This window comes from Dromaius novaehollandiae, chromosome 22 (genome assembly GCF_036370855.1).
Source record: "Dromaius novaehollandiae isolate bDroNov1 chromosome 22, bDroNov1.hap1, whole genome shotgun sequence".
NCBI lineage: Eukaryota > Metazoa > Chordata > Aves > Casuariiformes > Dromaiidae > Dromaius > Dromaius novaehollandiae.
This window is the reverse complement of record NC_088119.1, coordinates 9943468-9966000: the sequence shown is the minus strand read 5'-3', so window position 1 is coordinate 9966000 and position 22533 is coordinate 9943468. Positions and strand designations below refer to the sequence as shown.

Here is a 22533-nt window from a genome sequence, read left to right as displayed (position 1 = left end):
CAGGAGCTGGGAGCAGCTTCCCAAGGGGAGCAAACCCGGCTTTGAGGGATGGAAACTTGTGGGCGGGTGTCAGGGTGGGTGCTGTCCGCCCTTTGGTGGTATACTGGTGTATTTGGGTATACTCACCCCCCCTCCAGAAGGAGCGTTGCGCTGCGTAGAGGCCGGTGCCGCAGGCTCCTTGTAGCCGTAGGACTGAGACGATGGCTGCTGCTGCTGGTAGACTGGGAAGGAAAGAGGGGCCCGTGAGCCAGAGCTGCTGCTACGTGCTGGGATTCGAGACGCAGAGCAAGGCCCCTCGCAGGGGCCTCGCAAGGCTCTAGCAGCCAACAGCCCTGGGGGGAGGAGAGCAAGCAGAACTCCCCGAATCGCCTCTAACAGGGGACGAACGCGGCAGGGCTCCCAGGCCCAGCGAGGAGCTGGCTGCCGCCCCGGCGAGCGCGGTCCCACCCAAGCGCGGAGGCTGGGCAGGCTGAAACGCCCAGCCCTTCCCGGGGAAAGCGCCTGCCCGGAGCCCCGAGCGTACCTGGGTTGCTGGGTTGGACGTGATGAGGTGGCTGATTCTGCTCTGCAGGTCTCCGGTAGTTGGTGCTTTCCTGGGAGTTCCTGCGCTCCAGCTCAGCGCCCTCAGCGGGACTTGGGCCCATCCTGCTCCTCTCAAACTCTTCATGGTATTTTATCTGCAGTAACAAAAGAGGAAAAGAGATCAGAGCACTGCCTGGAGAACTCTGCAACTTGGGACTGGAGCAGCTGGGCCCTGGGGAACGTGCAGCCAGGGCTGCCTCCTCTCCTCTGTCCCCCAGGACGGCTTTAAACAGGGTCTCATCTGCTCCCGGCGTCATCCCACAGCCCCTTGGCTGAAGGTCCTCGCACCTACACCCCAGGCAAATACAGAGTGTGCAAAGCCTGCAGAAACTGCGAGGTGGGCGCTGCCTCAGGCCCCGAGGCTGTTCACAAGGCGAGGCTGGGGCAGGCCAGGCTCCCTCGAGGAGGGCTGGCCCCGAGCGGAGCCACCCCGCAGTCCCCAGGGTGCTGAGGCTCCGGAGCGCCTCTCTCTGCTGTGCGAGGATGCTCAGACAGCCCTGCCAGCCCTCCGCGAATCCCAGCCCGCACGTCGCAGGCCCCCAGCACTGGCAGCGGCTCAGGCAGCCGTGCAGCACCAGGAATGTCTTCATCTGGTTCCAGCTCATTTCTGTTTGCCACTGAGGACGCAGCCGGCACATTACCCATCTCTCAGCCTCCCCGGTAATCCCAGGGACTTCTTCCTCCCCCCTCTCCTCTGCCACACGGTCCCAGTACCCATTCAGAGGCAGATGAAGTTCCGCAATCCCCCCACACTGGCAGGACGTAAATTCAAGGACAGGATGCCCTTTTCAGGCTGCTACAGGCTCTCGGCCTGGCTGTCTGCAGACACGAGCCCTGTACCATCTGCGACAGAAAACCAGGGGCCAGCAGCATGCCCTGTACAACAGGCCTGGACGCTCCCTTGCCTGCCCGAGGCCCCAAAGCCAGACCTCGCCTGCGCGTTAGCAGCCCTGGGAGACACCATCTCCGTGCTTCCGAAGTCACCGTGGAGGCTCTCCCTTCCCAGCTATTTGGCCGGCGAGGCCATGCCCCACCTTACAGCGCAGCCTGAAATTGTCGCTTCCTGCTTATCCGGAGGGCTCCCCGTGCCACCCGCGGCACAAGCAGAGCTCTGCCGCCGGAGCGTGACGGCTGCCCCGTCGCGGGCTCCGCTGGAGTTGACGGGCACCTTGGCACCGTGCAGGCAGCAGAGCCTGGCATCCCCGTGCAGCAGGCCGCAGCGCAGCACATCCGCACGAGCACCGCGGCTCCGCGTCCAGCGGCAGAGCTCGGCTGCAGCCGCGGCTGGACAGGTCCGACCCTGCCAGCGCCCGCCTGATCCTCCTCTCCAGGAGCATCCCGCGCTCTCGGCTCCGGCCTCCGGAGCATGGCAGCGGAGCAGCAGACTCCTCAAGCTGGCAGAGGGCCCAAGCACCCAATTAGGGCTCTGGCATTTGGCAAGGAGGGGAAGCAGAGGTAGCCGCCTTCCAGGAAAACACAGGGCAACAACTACTCAAACACTGGAGCAGGGATAATAAGACAGGGAGTGGGAAGGGAATCCCAGCAGAGGAGCGTACAGATGAGATTCACTGCACCACTTCTCAGCCAGGATCTCTGTGTTAACCCCGCCACCGCCCCAGGCAGCGAGGAGAGGAGAGGAGAGGAGAGGAGACGGTCTAGACGTGGACTGCCTGCAGGGCAGCCCGGAGAGGAGGAAGCAGGAATCGCCACGACGTGGGCTTCCCTCCCCTTTGGAGGCCCATCACCCAGGGACAGGGCAGGAGAGGATGCATGATGGGGAAAGAGGCCCAGCCCCAACCAGGTAAGTCTGCTGAAACCACAGGGACCTGCCTGGACAGGGCAGGTGGACTCAAACTCACTCCCCCCCACCACACTGCCCCCAACACCTGAATTAACCCCAGGGGAGACACGGCGAAGGAGAAGAGGGTAGTTATCCACCAACGCAGCACCAAGGAAGCACAACTGACCTAAATATAGCCCTGAGTGGCTGATCGGGCTGGGAAGATTGCATGGAAAACAACCAAGCAGAAGAAGGAACAAGGGAGATGGCTGGCATTTTCTGCACCAACAACCACCTTGCAATACGCAAGGCTGGCACGTTGCTGCCTTCTGCCCAGTTTGACTGTCCTTGGGGGAAGAGAAGAGACATGATCACACATGAAAGCAAGGAGGGTTTATGCAGGCTGCTGGCCAGATGGTCCTTAGAGTCTTCTGTTTCTCCCGCTCCCTGCATAGAGAAGAGCTTCAGCACACAGACTTGTAAATGACAGACAAAAGGATCTCAGTCTCTACCTGCAGCCTAATCCTGCAGCCTCAGCCGAGAGCAAATGTATCTCTCCTAACATCTGCCCCCAAATTTCTTTTTAAATTGAAGTATGAGAAGGCCTCAGGCGTTTTTCATGACAGAGACTCAAAAGAGGAGCCAGCAGATACCACTAAGCACACCAGTCGCATGTGACTGGTCAGAACCTTTCCCCCGCAGCCAGCAGAGAGGGACCTCTGCAGCAGCAGGCAGGAGGGAAGGGTTAACCCAGCTGCCTGGGCATAGGTGCAGAAATTAATAGCCACTTGTGTTAATGAATACACTGCTGTTGGAAAACACCTGGAGCCCATTTGTCTGCTGGTTAAACAGTTATTTACTGAAGGACGCTACACCCCAGCTCCCTGCACGAGCAAGAGGCAAAGCTTGGAGCAGAGTCGCACTCCAGGGAAGGGAAGGCCCTGAAGGGAGCACTTTGCTCCATCCAGCCCATTTCTTTATTTGCTATAGGGAGCCTGCCCAGGGACCGCTTCAGGGCAACGTTGCCTGGCAGCGGGAGTTAACGCTTAGGTTTTACGTGGCTTCGTTTCCAAGAGGGTTTCCTTGGGTGCAGGACTGGATCAGCACCCTCTGCAGAGGGTGGTGTGGGAGACCACGTGCTGCAGAGGTGCTGAGGCCCCAGCAGCCGCTGCCCTTCCTGTGAACGCCGCAGCAGAGCCACGGCGATGGTGCTGGGGCAGCCTCACCCCTTGGTCTGCTCGGTGGCTCCCTTCGTGTCCCACCTCTCTGCTGCATTATTTAAAACCTGGAACCTTCCCAACCGGTCTTCCCAAAAGGAGAGGCGGTTCCCTTAACGCAATGACCACAGCCCCACTCCATGGAAAGGGAAAGGACTGCACCATCCCAGGAAGCTGCGCTCATCTTCTGCCAGCTCAGACCCAATGGAAAAGCTGTCTGCAGGGAAAACCTTCCAGCCAGGTCCATTTCCCATGTGGGCAGGGCTGAGACTCCGCTGCCCTGAGGTTTGATGTTCGGATAACATCCTGTAGCTCCCCCAGGGAGAGGGGACCACTGCTTGCGAGAGCGGAGAACCGCACCATGAGATCAGAAGAAGAGAGAAAAACAATCTCCTCCCACCCTGCTGGGCATCTCCATGTTTGTGTACACACGTTAACTCCCACTGTTGGCACAGGCACAATCCTCCTCTGTATTCCTATAAGATCGGATCCACCCGCCTTGGACACCCTTGGGAAGCAGACGGGATCCCACGGTAGAAGTGCTTTTATTGAGGATAGAAAAAAGCTCCATTTTCTCTCTCAGGACAAGCTTTCAGCCCCAGCTCACTTCGCCTCGTCTGCAGAGACTCTAGCTCGTGCCCCTGCCAGCGCAGCACCTAAGAGGGGGCAAAGGGAGACAACACTTCCCCTGGGGCTGCAGGGAAGGGGCTCAGCCTGCCATCTGGGAACACGGATTAAGATCCATCTGACTTATTTGGCTGCCATGGTCACTCGGGGCATGATGGCAGCTGGAAACGGGCTGAGATAGAGACGCTCGGAGCCCTGGGGTCAAGGTATTGGGCTTTTCTCCCCCAGGACACTGCTCTGGGCAGAGCCTGTCCTGGGCTGAGCTACCCAGAGCAGCTCAGGGCACCGCAGAGGGACAGTAACTCACAGCAGCCATTTGAGGGGAACCTTAGAGATTTCTCTTGCAAAGCTTTGCCTCTGGGGGTGGTTTATTGGTCAGTGAGAAACCAGTCTTCTCTGTCCTGTCTTCTGCTAGGCCAGGTTTTGCAACAGCTTCTGAGCATCAGATAAGGAACAGACACATGACTTTCACATGCAGCTAAAGGCTAATTAACCCTGTGTTCTGCTGGAGGCAGGTTACTGAAGGCCTCCTGAGCCACAACGTCCAGGAGTCTAGGGTTGGGTTTGGGAAGAGGATTTTACCCCAAGTCCGACACACCCGACGCAGCAGCTATACATGCGAGTGCATATCCTCCTCTTTCACCATGGCAACGCACAGACCTCCAGGTCTTTGTGTACTGCATCCCTTTAACCAGCATCTGGATATCAGAGGCTGCACAAACTGCTATGCCAGCTGCCAAAGCTGAACATGGTTTTTACATAATTTTTAGAAAAGGAAGAGTTGGTCTCTCGCAGGCACAGGACGGAGTTCCCTTCCAGGAGGACACAGGGGACAAAGATGCTGCTGTGCACGGCCCTCGGGAATCCCTCCACGCCAGCGCTGCAGCGGGATGCTGACGGGAGGGAAGCTGTGTTCAGAAGAGGGAACTAAGCAGCTCCCTGCAAGGCTGCTCTTGTGCAGCAAGGGCAGCAGCTGCCAAGAGGTGAGGGATCTAGGTAAGGAAGTGGATGACGCTGCCTGTCCTGCTCTCAGGGGCTGGTGGCAGCAGGTGGTGGGACTCTGGGGACTGCACAGAGCCCAGGCACAAACTGACAACAGCAACAGCAGCTGCAAATGCTCTCAGCAGCTGGATGGTTGGAAATGGCTCTGCACAAGCCTGAGGAGAGGTCAAGGCAAGAGGAGCCTGGGAGGGGACAGTTGCAGCTGCACAAGGGACAGGAGGAAGAGGTGTGGCTTTTGCTGGGGTTGCCACATACAAATACAAGCCAACAAGAAAGGAGGATGGAGTCACTCAGCCCTCACAGGGAGGCAGCACTGGGCCTCCCCCAGAGAGCCCAGAGCCTCTGGAGCCCCCTTCCTTGTGGGCTACAGTCACAAGGGGTGGCAGACGGGACCTCCCCCGTCCCACCAGCCCACATCTGCCTCCTCCACTGAGTGCCATTCCCTGGTGCTCCCTTTCATCTTGTTTATGCTCTTACTTCTCACAGTCAACATTTATGTGAGCACCTAGGAAGAAGTTAAGGACTCCGATACCTCTTTGCATCTGGCTGCAGCCTCAACCACTACATTTGTTAGCCTTCACAGTACGAAGGGCCCAGGAGACATGCATGATGTCTAGCTGCAGACACAACACCTCTAAAAAGAGGATCACAAGGTGCCCAGCGAGAACATGTTTGTGAATTACCCTGCCGGGCTTTAAAGACGAGGCAGCCTTGTTTGTTTGCTAACAGCTATCAGAGCACTGGCCCTTGTTCCTCATTTTGCAGTCAGAGCACCCCCGGCCTTCTTCAGTAGTGCAGCGGGAGGAAGGTCACAATATCACACACAGAGATTACAAGCTACTCACATTGCTGATCTGATCCTGAGTCTTTTTGATTCTCTGCAGCTCTGGGGTGTCGGCCACCACACTGAAGCCTTTCCCCTTGTTCTTCTCAAACTCCTCCTTGTAGCGAATCTGGATACAAGAAGATGATAAAAACAGATTTGAACATGGAAGGAAAACAGCATGCATAGCATTCCTATGTGGCTCGTGCTCCTCATGACCCCCAGTGCATCCAGTAATAGTAACATGGGGTATTGCTAAGAGCCAAAGCACACCAACAACTTCCGATGCATTTGCTGATCTTGTTTCTCTTTCAATAGGGTGGGGGTAACTCAGCTCTACTTTGAATTTCCTGTGGCCACCAGCGCACACACTGCACGTACCAGGGATCAGCTGGCCTGCGGTCACCTCCGCCCGGGAGCCCCAAGGGTTGAGCTACACCCGTACAGGAGCATTTCGACATCAGGGGACGTTCAGCCTCCTCTGGAAGAAAAGCACCCAGGGAGGCCATAACCAAACCACAGCGCGGGGGGAGAAGGCAGGAACACAGGCCTCCTCATTGCTGCTTGCCAGATACCAACATCAGCTTCTCTTTCCATTGCACCCAAAAGCAGAAAAGTCCTGTTTTTCTTTTCTTTAATATCTATATATAGCTTTAAATGACAAGGACTTGGGTTTCCACCTCTACTGTGAGGGGGAACGAAAGCAGCACACAGCTCCTGAACACGCCGAGTTGCCACAACCCAAATTTGCTTCCTGGCCCGGTCGTGGCGCAGGGCGTTACTAGATCGGTGCCCTCGGTCCCGCGCGGGAACGCTGCTCCCACCCGAATCACCCGGAAGCAGACTTGGCCTCTGCAGCGGCTGCAGCCCAGCCGCTGACTCAATCACTCCAACACGGAAGGAAATGCTGAAACCAGCTTTTTGGCCTGCCTTGATAGAGCAGCTCTGCTGACTTTCAGATCTGCGCAGCCAGAAAGATTCCCACTGCCACGGCGAGGGGGGAAGCAGACGCGCGCAGCCCACGCGCAAAGCGCCGCGCAGCAGAAATGCCACGGCGAGAGCTCGGGGTCAGAGGGACCCTGCCCTCCTCCTGTGCCCGAGTCTTTCGGGGTGCCATGGCCTGACGGGGGGGACCAGCAGCTGGAGCTTCAGAAGCTCCAGCGATGGGGGAGCCCACAGCACACAGTCACAAGCAAACCGGGTCCAAAGCACGTTTGCATCCAGATGGAAAATTCATGGTTTTTATGTAATAGACTGGAGACAAACCCCATTGAGCCTGAAGTAAAACAATGAAGATGGGGAAAATGATGACAAGCCCAGAGCCCTGGTGGCTCTAAGGAGCTGACTGTCATTGCAGCAGTCATGGCAGCCCGAGAACATGCATGCAAGCCTGCCCTTCCCCTTCCCTGGGACACGTCTCCGCTGAGCTGCCCCGTGCACTGCAGACAGTTGTATGCTGTTGCTGAAATGAAAAGGTCACCGCCGCCTCGCACGCAAGTGGATTAAACCTCTGGACACGGACGGAGCGGTCTGCAAGGGCACCGCAGCCCTCCGCGCACACGAGGTGGGTCCACCGCTCACCACCTCCCGCTGGTGGGGGGGAATGTGGGCACAGCGGGGGGGGGGCACAGTCCCACCACTCCCCACCGCCCACTTCCAGCAGTGGGAACCTCCTTTTAAGGCGAGGGCCGGGAGCGCAGGAAGAACGGGAGGGGAGTGGGGACACGTCACTCCCTCCCACCGCCCATGCGGGAGCAGGGAAGTGCTCTAAGCAGGGCCCGACAGCAGCGTCTGGCCAGCACAGTCGGCTTCCTGTAACCCTTCCCGGCCCGCGGCCAGGCGCACGCAGGAAGCCGGCGATGGCCACGCAAAGAGTTTGCACAAGCACATCGCAGCCCCTGCCCCACAGAGCCGGGGAGCCCTCGTGCGAGGGTAGCACACTTTCGGGGCGAGGATAACACTTTCGGGGTGGCTGATCCAAGGCAGCAGCCGCTCCGCAACACAAACGCTCTCCCGCGTGAGCGAGCAGCAGCGGAGCAGGACGACTGCCTTGCTTACAGATTTGCCTCGCGCTCGCACGCAACGCCAAGATAAAGCTTGGAGGCAGCACAGGAGCATTGCGGGGGAGGCGGGATAAAGCTGATTTCTTCCCCACACTCTCCTACAGACCTCACGTGTTTGTGTCCTGCCCAGACAGCACATCCAGCTGGGCCTGGAAACACCTCTCGGGAAAGGCTGCCAAACGTTTCCTAGCATCTTTTGAAGGCGCCAAGAAGCTAAGAGACACCTCTGCTGCCATCTGGGCTCTTCTGTGCCCAGTCTAGCTCCAGTGATGTTAGCTAACGTGCACTGGGAGAGCCGGCAGGGCCAGGCGACTCCGATGGCCGTGACTCCTGGGGATAACTGTCCTTCCCAGGCCTCAGGCGGCTCTGAAATGAGGCCGTGGTGGGTCAGGGCCAAGCAGAGGCAGGAGTGGTCATCTCGCCTTGACTTAAAGGTTTCAGTTAACAAGCCTGGTGTAGACGGGGTGGTTAGCAATAGCATATGCTGCTATACACTTGCCTACAGCAGGGCTGGCAAACACCTCCCAGCACTGAGCTCCAAGGCACAGATGCTTCCTTCGTTTCAGTCCAGCCTCTGGTCTGCTCCACAGATCGTGTAATGGCCACTTCCAGGTTAATCATTATCCCGAGACTGGGAATCAGGAGCAGGAAACCAGCTGTGGCCCTGCTCCCAGAGAGCAGAAGGGCAGGAGACCAAGGTCTCCCTCCCCCAGGCCTGGAGACAAGCAGGAGGGAGCTGCTCACGGTGCTCCAGCCCGGAGCAGGCGGGAAGCCGGACACCAGCTCTGCAAAGGGCACGAGGAGAGCTCGCTGCCAGCTGCACCGGTTACCCTGGTGCGGATATCAGAGCTCAGTGCTCTGCTGGCAGCTAGAGCCACACTCGGCATTTTCTGCCCGGGGGCCCTGTTGCTATCCTGCAAGCCAGGAGAAACACAAGCCTCGGAAGCACAGAGCCTCCAGCCTTCTCCTCAGTGACGGCATGGTCGCTGGTATCACAGAAACCTAGTCCTAAGCCCAAGCAATTTATGCTCTATGAGTCACAGACTAACTCTAATGTGACATTAGAAAGCTTGATGACCCTTGATGAACCTCGTGGGGGGGGGGGCACTCTAGGAGGATGCAATAGCAGCAGCATGCCAAAGCACATCAGAGAGGACCACAAGACACCAATTTCAAGGCAGAAGACACTGTCTGAAGCAGTATGATGGAGAGAAATGCTTTTGCTGGTTGGGGTAACATAGATCTTGAAGAGCATCACTGACTAGGAAGGAGCAGCCCTGAGGTGTTCAGCATTAGGCACAAGGAACCCAAAAGTCAACAAAGCTGCAACAAAACCCGATGACGCACACTCAGAACGGATCAGGAGGGGCTGAGTCAGTCCTGCGAGCCAGCCTGAAAAGCCTCAGCCTTAGCAAGCTCAGCTACATCTGCAGCTGGACCCATAAGCAGTTGTATTTGTCCTTTCTCTGCTCTACTTTCAATAAAGGTTTTTCCTTCAGATCTCCAGCCTGGGCGTGGGATGCTCTCCCTGCCATCGTGCTGGCAACAAGCTGCTCAGAAGAACGGCATCCATCCCGCAGCCCTCCGCTCATCCAGCCCCAGAGAGGGGTCACCAGGCACCACCGCCAGCAGCAAACACAAGAAAGTTACCAGCTCTGAGAAATCCACAGCTAGGGAAAAACAGCAGCAAAGAATCATCAAGGGTGAAGCTGATTGCATGGCTAAGTGGTTCCTGTAGCAAATTTCATAATATATTTTACCCTTCTAAATCTTGCCTGGAGCCCTATTCGTCTTCCCTGGGTTTTTTTTCCAGGATTCAGGAGGAAGGAATTTGGCCCTAAAGCCAAGGAAGATTCACTCATGTATGGGGAAGCCTGGCTGCAAAGTAGGGACCTGACCCGAGTCGCAGAGGAAGATCCCGGTGCCCGAGGGCAGGTCCGAGACCAGCATCGCCAGCTAGCTCAGGTCACACTACACCATCGCAGCAAGGGAAGCACAGCGCAATGGCCACGGAAAGCAGAGCACGAGCGCCAGGAGCGATGCTGGGAGGAAAAAGCAAGAATAGCAGGGCAGGAGCCTGGCAGCCACCATCGCCCTGTGTTCAGCATGGCTCAGGCCGGCAAGGGGAGGTGGCTGGAATCGCGATCCAACAGGAACCTCGGCCCTTCCTGGCTTCGGCAAGCCCGGGCCCGGGTCCTCCGGGGCTGCAGCGATCGCCAGGGTTAAGCGACCAGGCCGGAAAGGAGGGAGGAAGCGCTCAGACAAGGCGCCTTTCAGCTTCTCCCTGCCCTTATATGGGCACCGGGCCGGGCTGCACCAGGCCAGGCAGCAGCCAGGCCGCCGGCGCTTTCCCATGCGCCGCTCTCCCATGCGCCGTGCCGGGCTATTATGAGCACGAGAGAGGAGTAGGGACAAAGGCAGGCCAAAAACGTGCTGGTGGGAACCGGAGAGGAAGGAGGGGTGGGGAGACGTGACCCGCGACCCCCAGCTGCCTCGCCATGGGAGGAATCTCATTCATCGGCACCAGCCGCCGCAGCCTTTAAAGAGACACAAATCCTTCCTTGCTCCCAGCCCCAGCGGCGCACAGCCACGTCCTTAGGCCCTGCCTGCTCCTTTGGTGCTCTTGGAGATTTGAGTCCAGGTGAGCCTGGATGTTAAGGGGGAGATAGATGTGCAATTCAGTCCCCCTGTGCATCCCCAAGGCGGGAGGGTAGTGCTGGGAACCAGCTCGGTGCAGTGCAAGGGGCTCTGATGAGCTGTCGCTGCTGCCTGCCCTCCTGCAGTACCTGCCCACCCATCTACTTGCTCCTGTCACGCTAGCTCATAGCTGCCTTTCACTTACACTGTACTAACAAGCCTTCGGTCTCATGGTCCTGGCACTGTCTGCATCACTCAGCTTTACGGGCGCAGAGAGGCAGCGGCCCAGCACCAGCTCAGAGCAAACCACGCACCGATGGGTGCGGCCAGCCAGACCACGCTTCCACAAAGCAGGGGTTAGATCTGTTCTCCCGAGAGCTTCCCAAACCCATATCCACACCTAGTCTGTCAGGGTCCCATCCCCTAAAAATAATACAGATTCCAGAATTAATTTCCTCAGAGGAACTGTTTCCCCAGCACTGGGAATGAGTGCCAACGCATGCATCCATGCACTACCTAAAGGGAGCCAGAGCACTGCCCTTTAGGCGTTACAGCACTAAGCAGGTCTCAGCTCAAGCATGTTAAACCAGCACTTGCATCCACATCTTTGATCTCGCTGACAGCAGCTCCCCAAGGTGACAGACGCATTGCTGCAGAAAGGAAGGGCTCAGGACACAGGACAGTCACCTGCCTCCCACGCCACAGGAGCCTCCACCCTCACACAGGAAAGGCTACGTCCAGAGATACCAATTCTGAAAGCTTGAAAAAGAAGCCACAGGATAAGTACCCTGCAATTTTGTTGCCACACGTGGGCTGTAAGAGAGGGCTGCAGGCGTAAAAGCTGTCACTTTGGAGACTTATTTAGCTGCACAAGACATTATTTTCCAGCTTCTGTCAGTGACCGGAACAAAAGACGCCTTCTCAGTAAACATAAATAGAGGAGGACATCAAGAGTTGCATGAAACTGCTCCAGCTCGGCACACAGCTCCTCCATCATCGCCCTCCGCCTCCCCGCTCACAGCACAGCCCAAACAGCGGCTCTGGTAAACAAGCGGCTTTTCCAGTCACACCAAGGTGGACGGTGTATTTTTGGCAGGCAGGAACACAGGATCAACCTTCTCAGGGTCACCCACGAGTACTGCAGCTCTCCAGGCCTACAAGACCCCGCTGCAGAGGAAAGGGCCTGGAAAGGGGCAGAGCTGCTGGCTGCTTTTGCCTGGAGCATCACTTCCCGCTATCAGGAATGACCCTCCACCACCCGTGGGAAATTCCTTGCAGCTTTCTAGCCAGAGGGGATGGAAATTTTCCCTTTTCCTAACATGGCTCCCAGCTGTTCCCAGCCACAGCTTCTCCCGGGGGGGGCACGCACTCCAGGAAGCTTCACAACAAGCAGCAGAGACTGAGCCATGGCTGAGCCGGGCTGCCAAACACTAGCCTGAAGGTAAGATGCAACTGTTCATACAACCCTGTTCTCACTCCACAAGCAATTGTGTGACTAAATCTACATGCAAAGCTCTGCCCATCGCAGTAGCCAGGATGCGCTTTTCAGATAGCATTTGAACTGGCAAACTGGCACAAAAGCTCTCCTACTAAGCTGTCACCACGGTAAAGCAGAGCCAGCAAGCCCTTTGACAAGCTTCCCCACTTCAGCTAGCAGCTCAAGTTTATCCAGTTAATTTACAAGACTGAATTCTTCTGCCTGCTCTAGGAGGACTGGAAGTGACCTATTCCAGTCCTGAAGCGGTTGCGTAGCTCCTGCAATTACTACGAAGGGATTGTCAATAAAACAGAGCACGGAGCAGCTGCATTTTAGCTAGAGTGCTTCAAAAATATGAACGTTTGGTGCTTGGAAAATAGGAGACTCCCTTTGTAGGCAGAACAAAGGCAGAGAGAAATAAAGATCTTATCTAAAGCGTTTAGGATCTGTCCTCCCTCGAGGACTATGGGCATTTTGGTCTGGCAGTTTCTGCCTGACTCAGCTCCTCACCACTCCCTGCTCCCTCCTCTACACAGGGTCTTTCTGCTTTTTCATGCAGAAGAACGGATGCTGCTCCATTAGCTCTTCCCAGAGCTCAGTTGCTTGGGGCAACATCCCTTTAACCTCTTCCGCTCCTGGGCAGCTGCTCCAGTTGGGCAGATGTCTGGGTCTCAGCAAGATCCGATTAGGAGGGAAGTGGGATGCATAAAGCCGCTGCACCAAACTGCTGGACAGAAGGGAAACATATCCTGGGGCCCAGGCCAGTCGGCACGAACGGGCAGTATCCCGCAGGCTGGCACGCAGCAGGGCTCCCGTCGTGCACCCGGCAGCGCTGTCAGAGGGGAAGGAAGCCGACACCAACGCCGGACTGCAGCTCGTGCCAGCGTTACTCAGTTTTACAGCCCTAGGCAGAGTCACAGGATGCAGCTTCCTCTGGCCGGAGGACAGCAGGCAACAGCACCAGACCACGCAGCAATGTGGAAGTCTGGGAAACTCTGAACCTTGGAGAAAGCAGCCTCAGCTGTGGAAATGCCACCTAAGCCACAGCACTGCTCCTGTGAAGGTCCGAGAGACTTCAGGGAGCTGGGCAGGGCTGCTCCTCCCCAAGGGGCAGAGATTCTGCTAGAATCTGAATTTTAGTGACAAAATCTAGGACCTGGCTTCTTAAACAGCTTAAAGCCAAGAGGCACCTTGCATGTGGCACGCTGGCAAGAAGGGCTCTGTCCCCCTTGGTGGCTGGCTGCATCTCGTAGCACCTCGCCTAGACGGGTGAGGGGCCAAGTCCTGTGGAGTGGACAGCCCTAGAGGCACCGGCAGACCACCCAAACCGAGAACATCACACCGTGGGAGGAAGCAGAGACCCCCGCCAGCTTTGGCAGGATGCACCGAGGCAGTGCAGCACAGGCCTGCACGGACACGGTCTTTGCAGCCCAGACTGGAGTAGCTGCATTTGCTAGAGACCAACTTCATGTTTATGGCGGCTGTGTCAGCCCCTCCTCAACCAGGCAAAGGGAATGTTTTAGGAGGCGCAGGCCCAAAAGAATAAAGATGTCACCTCCTGCAAAACAGCTGTCATACGCACAGCATTTGCTCCCAACTGCTTCCTGCACAACACACCATAAGGAGCTGGAAGTCCCAACAAGCTATAGAAAAGCCTGGGCAGTGTGGAGCACAGCCCCAGCACACACCCTCCCCAGGGTCTCCTTTAATAGGAAAGGACTAATGAAGAGCCTGAATTCATTGTGAAAACAGTGCTGGGGACTCCAGAGCACTTGGTGCAGCATTATCTTGATTGTTACCATGGAAAAGCAACTGTGTCCCCTTAACAGCTCTATGGAACACAAAGCCAGCCCCAGGCTGAGCTCTAACTCTCTGCTTGAGCCAAGCTGCATTTATGCAAGCCTGGGAGCTGTTGGGCAACTTGCTCTGAGGAAGAGACCTTACAAAAGCAGAGGTTTCAAAACTTGACGCTTGCTGTGTGGGCACCACCAGCTCTAGCTTGTAACAGGTGAGTGAGGATCCTAAGTTTCCCCCTTCTCCTCCAGCAGGAAACATTCCTCAGCAAGCTGCTTTTTAGCTCCTGGCACTTTCAGGCTAATGGGAGGAGAAGAAAGGAAGGTCACTCTATCCTTCACAACACAGCAGGGAGGGGAATGCACTGATCCCGAAAGATGACTGCTCACCCTGAAAACATCACTAAGGCAAATCCTGTGCTGTGCACCCTCTGCTCGGATCTTCTAAGGACCAACACTGCTACAATGCTGAGCTAAGCCAGCACGCCCTGCTGACAGCACTCCGGGCAGTCTTTTTGCCCCTTTTCAAAGGGAAAAAAATTAAATAGATTCCCAGAACAGTTGCCACATCCTGTGTTCTCCTGAGAGACCGTGACTCAAGCCAAAACTGCCCCGGATGCATTTTCTTCCAGTGCAGAGTATTCCGAGCACACGTCTGCAGTTCTACAACATCAAAGCTTCGGACAGAACAGTTCAGATGCTCCAGCACAGCCCTAACCTTAGGGCTCAGCCATGCCCAAAGAACACCAATTCTTGGCAGACTGAAGTCACATGAAGGGTCAGCCACCAGAGCTGCCAAGCCTTGCCCTTCCAGCTGTTTTTCTGCTAAAAGCATCACTCATTTCTCAACTTCTGTACATTTTCAGCATCTTGGAGTGAGAGAGGAAGGACAATGGAGATTGTTCCTCATCCCCCCCAAAAGGGTCAAGTTCCTACTGTATCATCAGAAGTTACAGCTCAGAGCTGTGCCTCAAAGCTGGGGACTTTTGCTGACCCAGGGACACCTTAAAAGTATAGAACAAAACATGTCTGGACAACACCCTTCTCAAACAGGCTCTTCCCACCAGTGGAAAAAAAAAATCTTTAACTGTGCCAGTTGTTATCCCTTTTATCTGTTTACTTCTGCTTGCCAGAGGTTTCAAGCTCTGCAGGATTTGGGTTTACTTGAAATACTTGCCTACGGAGTAATTCCCTGTCCAGATGAGGCAGTTTGTCATTTCACCTGATTGTGTTGCTGGATCTCAGCAGATGAAAGATACACTGGCACGAGACACAGACGTGACTGGGAGAGGCAGACTGCTTGCTGGACACCTCTCGCTGAGATCATAGCAGCCACGAATGAACGGAACAGAGAGCACAGTTCAGATGCATGAAATCCAAGAAGGATCCACACCCCAAACCTGCCTCTCCCTCTTCAGAGCGAGGGCATCAGAGCACAGAAGAATGTAGTGCGATGGGGAAAGCACACTGGCCTAGGGCAAGGAGCGAGCTACACACTCACCTGGCTCTGAAGCTCACTCTGCTGCTTTAGACGCAGGTTCTCGGGAGTATCTGCCACCATGGTGAAGGACTGCTTCGGGTAGTGTCTGCAAGGAGAAGACAGACCATCAGTTATGGGCGTTTCTAGGGGAAACGGCTACATTCACTGCCCTCTCCCATTCACACTGCTGCCTACTACAACCAGAGAGGTCCTGGGAGAGCCGAGTGCGTTAGCCCCACTCCAGAGCGGAGCCACATCGACTTCAGCAGCAGTAACAGAAACATGGCTACAGAAACTTCAACACTTGCAGGTTTAGCAGTAGCCATTTGAGATGGCTGTGTCTCACTGCACTCTCATCTGGAAATTATCACCTTCCAGAGCACACGTACATTGCTCACTGGGTTCTGCAGTTCAGTCTCATATTAACTTAAGCTAAACTTCATTAGCAGTTTTATCAGGAAAAAGAAAGCAGAGTTCTGCTTTTCCAGAAGAGAAGGCCATTTTAGGTTTGTGCCCGACTGATTTCTGGAAAGAGCCTAACACATCTTCAACTTCTGATTAAACAGTCCCCCCCCAGGATAACATTAGCCCAAGTAAATGCTACATAGCTCTGGTCTACAATAACTTTGCATCTGCTTCACTTGAAGGGTCAGAGGGGAGTGGGGTGATTTTACTTGCTTATTTTACCAAAGTTACAGACACACAATCCTCACATTACGGTTTATTAGTAGTGCAGAATGTCATGACCTGGCATAAACCGTCAGCACACCAGTGCCCATCTTGGGGGCACAGGCTGTACTACTTATCTACACCAGTTCAATTTGTGTTTAGTGAATCCTTAGGACACGCCTAAAATGGGAGCGCTGCACAAAGCAAACTCCATCGTGGCCTGGCTGCAAGCCCAGCAGCTGTTATTCTGAAGGGCCATATAGCAGCTTCTGAAAAGCGCATGCAGCCTCTGCTACAGACGACAAATCAGTCGGAAGAACTCAAGTACTGGCAGAAAGCAAATATCCAATTCTAAAGTTGGAGACAATGAGGTTACTACAGGCCCTGAGCAGACGAGGCAGACTTCACATGGCCCTTCCAACCTTCCAGTCTGGAGCATTACAAGCTGCGTGGAGGAAATGGTTTGGCAGAGGAACGTTTCCAGGCTGCCTCACCATTGACCACGGTAGACAAACTCCTCTGTGCACAAAGCTCCCCGAGAAATGCCTGGCGAGGAAGCGTGACACCAAGCTGGTGTTAACCACTCTCATGGGAGAGCAGAGAAATTGAAGACATCCCACTGCAGCCTTTAGGGTTTTATAACTGAGATGATGGAAAGCAAATGAGCAAGTGGGGGGGAAGTGCCTTCAGAAAGCATCAGCAGTTCCTCATCTGCAAGAGCTGAAGCAGGACTCAAATTCAGCAGCAGAAACAGACACTGCAGGGTTTTAGGAAAGTTACCGCCTAGCACAAGGGAGTAGGGCGGAGGTACAGACACAGCATCACCCCGGCTCACATCTCACGCTCTGAGTGCTCATGACACGGGCTTTCCAGCTCGCAGCACACGAAGCACCGAGGTGGCTGTTCTGGCGCTTCGCGGTGCAGCCCAGTTTCACTTTCAGGTTGGATAAATCCTCTTGAAGAGCCAGGGCAATCACTCTCCTCCCAGCGTAACAGCTCTTAAAGAGAGGTCACCAGGTCTAACTGGTGCACTGAAAACAGAACCAGGGAGAGACCGCGGCTCCTCAGATGGGGAACCAGGAGGTTTAACCTGCTCTTTAGAATCTGAAGGCTTTTCCTCACAGTACTGACCCAGGTCTTGGGGAGGTGAAGGGCTCTGTCTAGTCAGGTCCATAAACCAAACTGTGGCCTCCAGTTCCCATACCTCACTCAGTGTCGTCCAACTGGTGGCTGAACCATGCTCTCACTTGAGGGCTACATAAACTACAGGACACTGCAGTTCCTGCCCCTTTACAGGCCACACATGATCTGTGGGTCTTCGGAGGCCCTTGGGCTGTGCTGTGGGAGTGTGTGTGCCGCAGCACCAGCAATTATCTATTCACAGCATCAGCATTAGCACCTCTGCCCAAGGTTAACCAAAACGTGGCCAAACGATGATAAATGAGCAGAACGCCAGCTGCATACGGAGGGGCATAGCTGAAAGCTGCTGCCTTACAGCAGTGCTGTCGTAGAGCAGGAAAGCAAAACACACAACCCGCAGACCTGCAAGAGCAGCACATACCTCAGTAACGCAGCAATGCAGGAAACTCGAGAATAAAAATAGTCTCCTTCTCAGCATCTCAGAAAAAATAGAGAGAACCCACCCCCCCACACACACCCAAAAGCCAAACAAGGCAGATACGGTCTGTAAAAAGGGGAAAAGGCAAGCAACAGCTTGCTGCCTGCTCCCCACCACGAGAGGAACACCTTCCCTCCAGCCCGCTTCCCAGGAAAGGGCGATGTGCTCCCTGCTCCAGCTTGGCAGCAGCAGATGTCAAACAGGACCGGTTGTGTCACCACTGACCCAGCTGCCTGCTGCGCTAGGGGAGACCAGTTAACACCAGGATCCCCACGGGCTGGGAAGTATTCTGCCCACCACAGCCTCTCGCCAGCACCCGACAGGTACCAGCCATGAGACCCCAGCCAGCCCCCATCCATCACTAGCGCGTGGAGCAGCACAGAGGCTGCAGCCGTATCCAGAGCCAAGAAGCTGCTCCTGTTTAACCTTCCACAGGTGCCCACAAACACCCAGCAATAGGGAAGACTGAAAGGGACAAGAACCAGTTTTAGAGCAGCAACAGATCACCAGTCTTCAAGGAGATTGTTTAATCTCCGTTTAGATTAACCTGATTAGAGGGGATGTATACTGCATGCTCAGGCTCCATTGCCCCTACCAGGAGCTTTTGGGCATCACTATGTAAAGGCTTCACACCAGGTCACATCAAGGCATGTACTTCAAGCTACTGCAGAGCAACTTCCACATTGAGACTCCTGAAGTGATAAACCCAGCTCTCCAAGAGGGCCATGTGCTCTCCAGGAACAGCAGACACCGCAGTGCGCTGGATGTGCTTTTGCCACTTACTGAAGTGCTCACATGGAAATGGAGCTCAACATTTTAGCCATGTTCTCTGCTCTCCCAGTAGGTAACGTGACCAGCATGTGAATGTCTAGATGGGCGTTATCTAGCTCTGCCCAGAGCAGACCTACCTCTCTGCTGACAACTTTGGCAAAGCTCTGCCACTGCCGTGAAGCTGCACCAGTGACAGTTCAGAAGCAGCAAATCAGCATAGGACACCTCGGGACCAAATCCACACCAGCTGCCGTCTGCTGCTAACACAGGCATGAACAGCCTGGGAGGCTGGAAAAGGAGGGGACTAAGTTACACTGGCTCAGGCCAGCCTTTGGCTAGCAAAGATCTCGCACGTAAAGGCTGCCGCAACTGCACTGGTCACTGTGTTTAATACATACATACCTTGAACAGACAGGATTGAGGGAAGCAGACCACAGACTATGGCACAAAGATGACAAAAATACTCCCTAGTAGCTGATGAGCGTCAGTAGTGCCAGTGCAGTACTTAAAGGAGGTTACATTTAACAGCTTTTCTGCAGAGCGCCCTTGTTCAGGGCATTGCTGCATCGCGGCAGTTCCCGGGGACGACTCCTTCCCAGCCCTGAAAGCACAGGCCACATTACTGCAATGGCAACAGCCACGACTGGTATCTGGCATGCAGCATTGGAGTACACGCAGTAAGCGGTAAGCATGCGGTTTTGGCCAAAACAAGTAGCTATTAGGCTGCTGCTGAGGGAGTTAGAGCTTAGTTAACAGTAGCATTAATCCAATAAATTCACTACCTCAGCTAACAGGGGCACGAGAAGACAGTCAGAGACTTGGCTTCTTGTTTTACCTGTTACTACTCACGTGCTAGAGCCCTTTCCGAGTTTCTTGGAAGTTACTGCTTGACTCATAGCAAGGCTAATGAAAACAAAGCCACTTTAAGCACAAATGGAGTTAGGAACCCAAACACCCTCCCAGATTGCCAGTTCCCCACTTGGGAGATCAGGTCTCAAAAGCAACAAGCTACACAGCTCAGTCCCAGGCCTGCATTTAGGCCAGGATGCACAACTCTGTCCCTGTCCGACAACATGGGAGGAGAGTCCAGTGTCATCAGCATCGCCCTGAGTCTCCGCAGTTCCAGAAAGCTTTCCCTGCTACTCCGCAGCAGCTTCTACAGCAAATCCCCGTTTTAAAAGCCTCTTCCTGCCAAGGACACAAACATGGAAGGCCTGTGCACAGATTCCAGGCTGGGTAGGAAAGCAATGCAGTACAGCGAGACATATGGCTCCTGTGAAGGGCAGATGCATTTAAGCTGTGCACACCGGCGAGACACAGAGCTGCATTTACGGTTCAGTCACGGCCCACGAGCTCCGTACTATCTGCTAGTGCCGAGAGCCTAATCATTAGGTTACCATGGCAACCGCATCCAATGCTCCGGGCATGCTAATGGAGGAGGGACGAGGAGACGGAGTCCCAGGCAGCCTCAGGCTGCTCTTGCGCAGCCTCCGTCACTGGAAGGGATGAAGACCCCGCAGCCCAGCAGCAGATGAGGACTGCATATTCTCATTACAACTGCCCTGCTATAAACTGGGGGAAGACCAGAACAGGAGAGACCATGGCAGGCACCACTTCACCTCCCATGCCTGGGCAGGGCTTCCCCTGCTTTCTGCAACGCCAGACTCGCCTGGAACAGCGTGGGTTAGAGGCACATCTGAGCCCACGCACGAAACCGAAGAGCCAGTGGTAGGGCACAGATCTCCCTACAAAGGGAAACAAGTTGAACCTTTTACCCTGGGATTGGATATCACTTTTCCTCTAAAGTGAAGCTCACGAGGTTTGCCTGATAAGGAAAAGGCATTTCAGTCCTTTGGGTATTTAAGACCAGGAGTTCCTGATTTAGGAGTGGTGACAGAGTCCCCCCACTTGCAAAAGTCAGTGCTTCCCACTGCTCAGCCAGTATAAACACAGACACCCAGATCCCTGGAACACGCTAGAGAGGGAAAATCATCTCATATGCATGAGAATCAGCCACAGTAATAGTCAGCAATAAATTAAATCTTAATGAGAAAGCACTGAGTGAATTGCCTTGGGTTCGGGGAGAGCGCGCAAGGCAGCGTGTGCGTGGGAATGACGTGTCTGCTCTCCCCCTCAGCACCTGGGGGATTTACAGCAAAGATGGATCCTTCCCGCCTTGCATGGGGTGGTCTCATGGCGGAGGAACAAACTCAAAAATTCACCCTCTTCTTGGAGCTAAAGAAACAAGAGAGGAGCCAGGAAAGGAACAGAGCTATGGGTCCTTGCTGCCCTCCCCCAGCTCCACCATAAATAGGTCTTGGCTGGGGAAGCAGAGGGGGAGGGTTCCTTTCGCTCAACCTGCCTCTCTCAGAAGAGGCATGAGCACCACATGCCAGATCTCACTGCGACTGCGGAACAATCCTCTTGGCTAACTGGGACCGGAGTGGAAGGCACGAGAGGGCTTTCAGAAATAGGAAGTGGCGAGGACGTTGGTGCCTGCCATGCCAGCAACAGCCAGCACAACGCTGCAGCTCCCGTGAAGCGCTGCACCCCCAGCCCGAGGGCCTCGAAGGAGCAGGCATCCCGCAGCAGCTGCAGAAGGGGCCACGCTGCAAGAGTCGATCCAAGCCCCAGTTAGGCCGCTGCTGGCGGGTCCATTCCCAGCACCACACACCTGCACGGCTCCTACAGCACCCGCGCACCACCTCAGCCCCCTTCCCTCCCTCCTCTCCAGGAACGCTTCACATTCCTGTGTCGACCCAGCAGGTAGAGAGCTATTCAGGGAAAGAGCCACAGGGGTAGGGAGAGACATCCACACTAGGCGAGAGCTAAGCCAGGGAGATTCTGGGCCCTAAAGGGTCATAAGAAAAAAACAAAAGCAAACAAACAAAACCCAACACTGCAGGCTTTAGACCCGAGCAGCCGGGAAGACAAACAGGGGGAAGCTGTTTCAAACAATCCTTCTTCTGACAAACTGAAGGAAATAATTAGTCCCACGCAGCCTCAGATGTGACATTTGTGTAAAGTCTGCTAAGTAATAGCTGTTCAGACAGAAACATTAACCTCTCACGAGCAAACGTGAGCCGGGCAGAACACCCGTGCGAGCTACCTGCGAGGAGCAGCTCCCGGGTCCTGCTTCTGATGACCCCACAGCAACTCAGGATCAAACAGGATCAAACCACATTGCCTGCTTTTTGGCAGGAGAAGCACCGTGCGTTTTCCCTGCCCGAGGGTACAGGGACACTGGAGGGACGAAGCAGGAAAGGAGCCGAGTTTCGGCCATGTGGAGCAGGCCGACATCTTGCAATCCGCCTGGCACTCCGCGGCGTTGGCGATGCTCTTGCAGCAGCCGAGCAGGTAATTCGGAGGCCAGGAAGCAGGAGGGGGTCCAGGGACCGGACACTGCAGCGGGGCGAGCACACGCTGAGACCTCCCAGCTCGTCACACCCTCCATGTCTCTATGGCAGTTTTATCAGCAAGGCGGATGCAGATTATTTTAACAACGCAGCACTGCTGATCGAGAGGAGCCGGCCGCGGTGGTCTCGGGGGCAGCGCCGAGACACAGCCAGCAGATTTGCCTCGTGCTTCAGGTCTCTTATAGCAGCCACCGCTGACATCCGTCCTACGGCTGATTAGAGTTTAACGAATCAGACAAATGGGATGCCCCCCCGCCCAGCCCCCCGCCACAGGGGGCTGCCGTCAGATTAAGCGAAGTGGCACGCGGGTATGTGGGGCAGAGGGACACGTGACGGAGCAAAGCCGCGACGCTCCAGCAGCGTCTCCTCTCGCCGGTCTCGCAGCCTCGTGCAGGGCTGACAGAGATACCCCCCTAATCTGCGGCTCCATGGGATCCAGGATGACTACACCCATCGCAAGAGATGGCTCCTCCAGCATCTGCCTCGCCGGAGGCAACAGCCCAGAGCACTTTCTGCTCCCCCCCCCTTTTTTAATTATAGCAATACCTCTAACACAACAGGTGTCATCTACAGAGCAG

The 22533-nt window shown here is 55.3% G+C and overlaps 1 protein-coding gene across 1 annotated transcript in view; it reads right to left on the bottom strand.

The window, feature by feature from the left end:
* Positions 1-22533, bottom strand: part of LASP1 (LIM and SH3 protein 1) — a 39818-nt gene that overhangs the window by 3053 nt on the left and 14232 nt on the right. The window contains exons 3-6 of the mRNA XM_026114730.2: positions 15503-15587; positions 6054-6161; positions 524-677; positions 127-221 (exon numbers count right to left, since the gene is read on the bottom strand). Coding sequence (XP_025970515.1) covers positions 127-221; positions 524-677; positions 6054-6161; positions 15503-15587 — 442 coding nt within the window. The remainder of the gene's footprint in view (positions 1-126; positions 222-523; positions 678-6053; positions 6162-15502; positions 15588-22533) is intronic.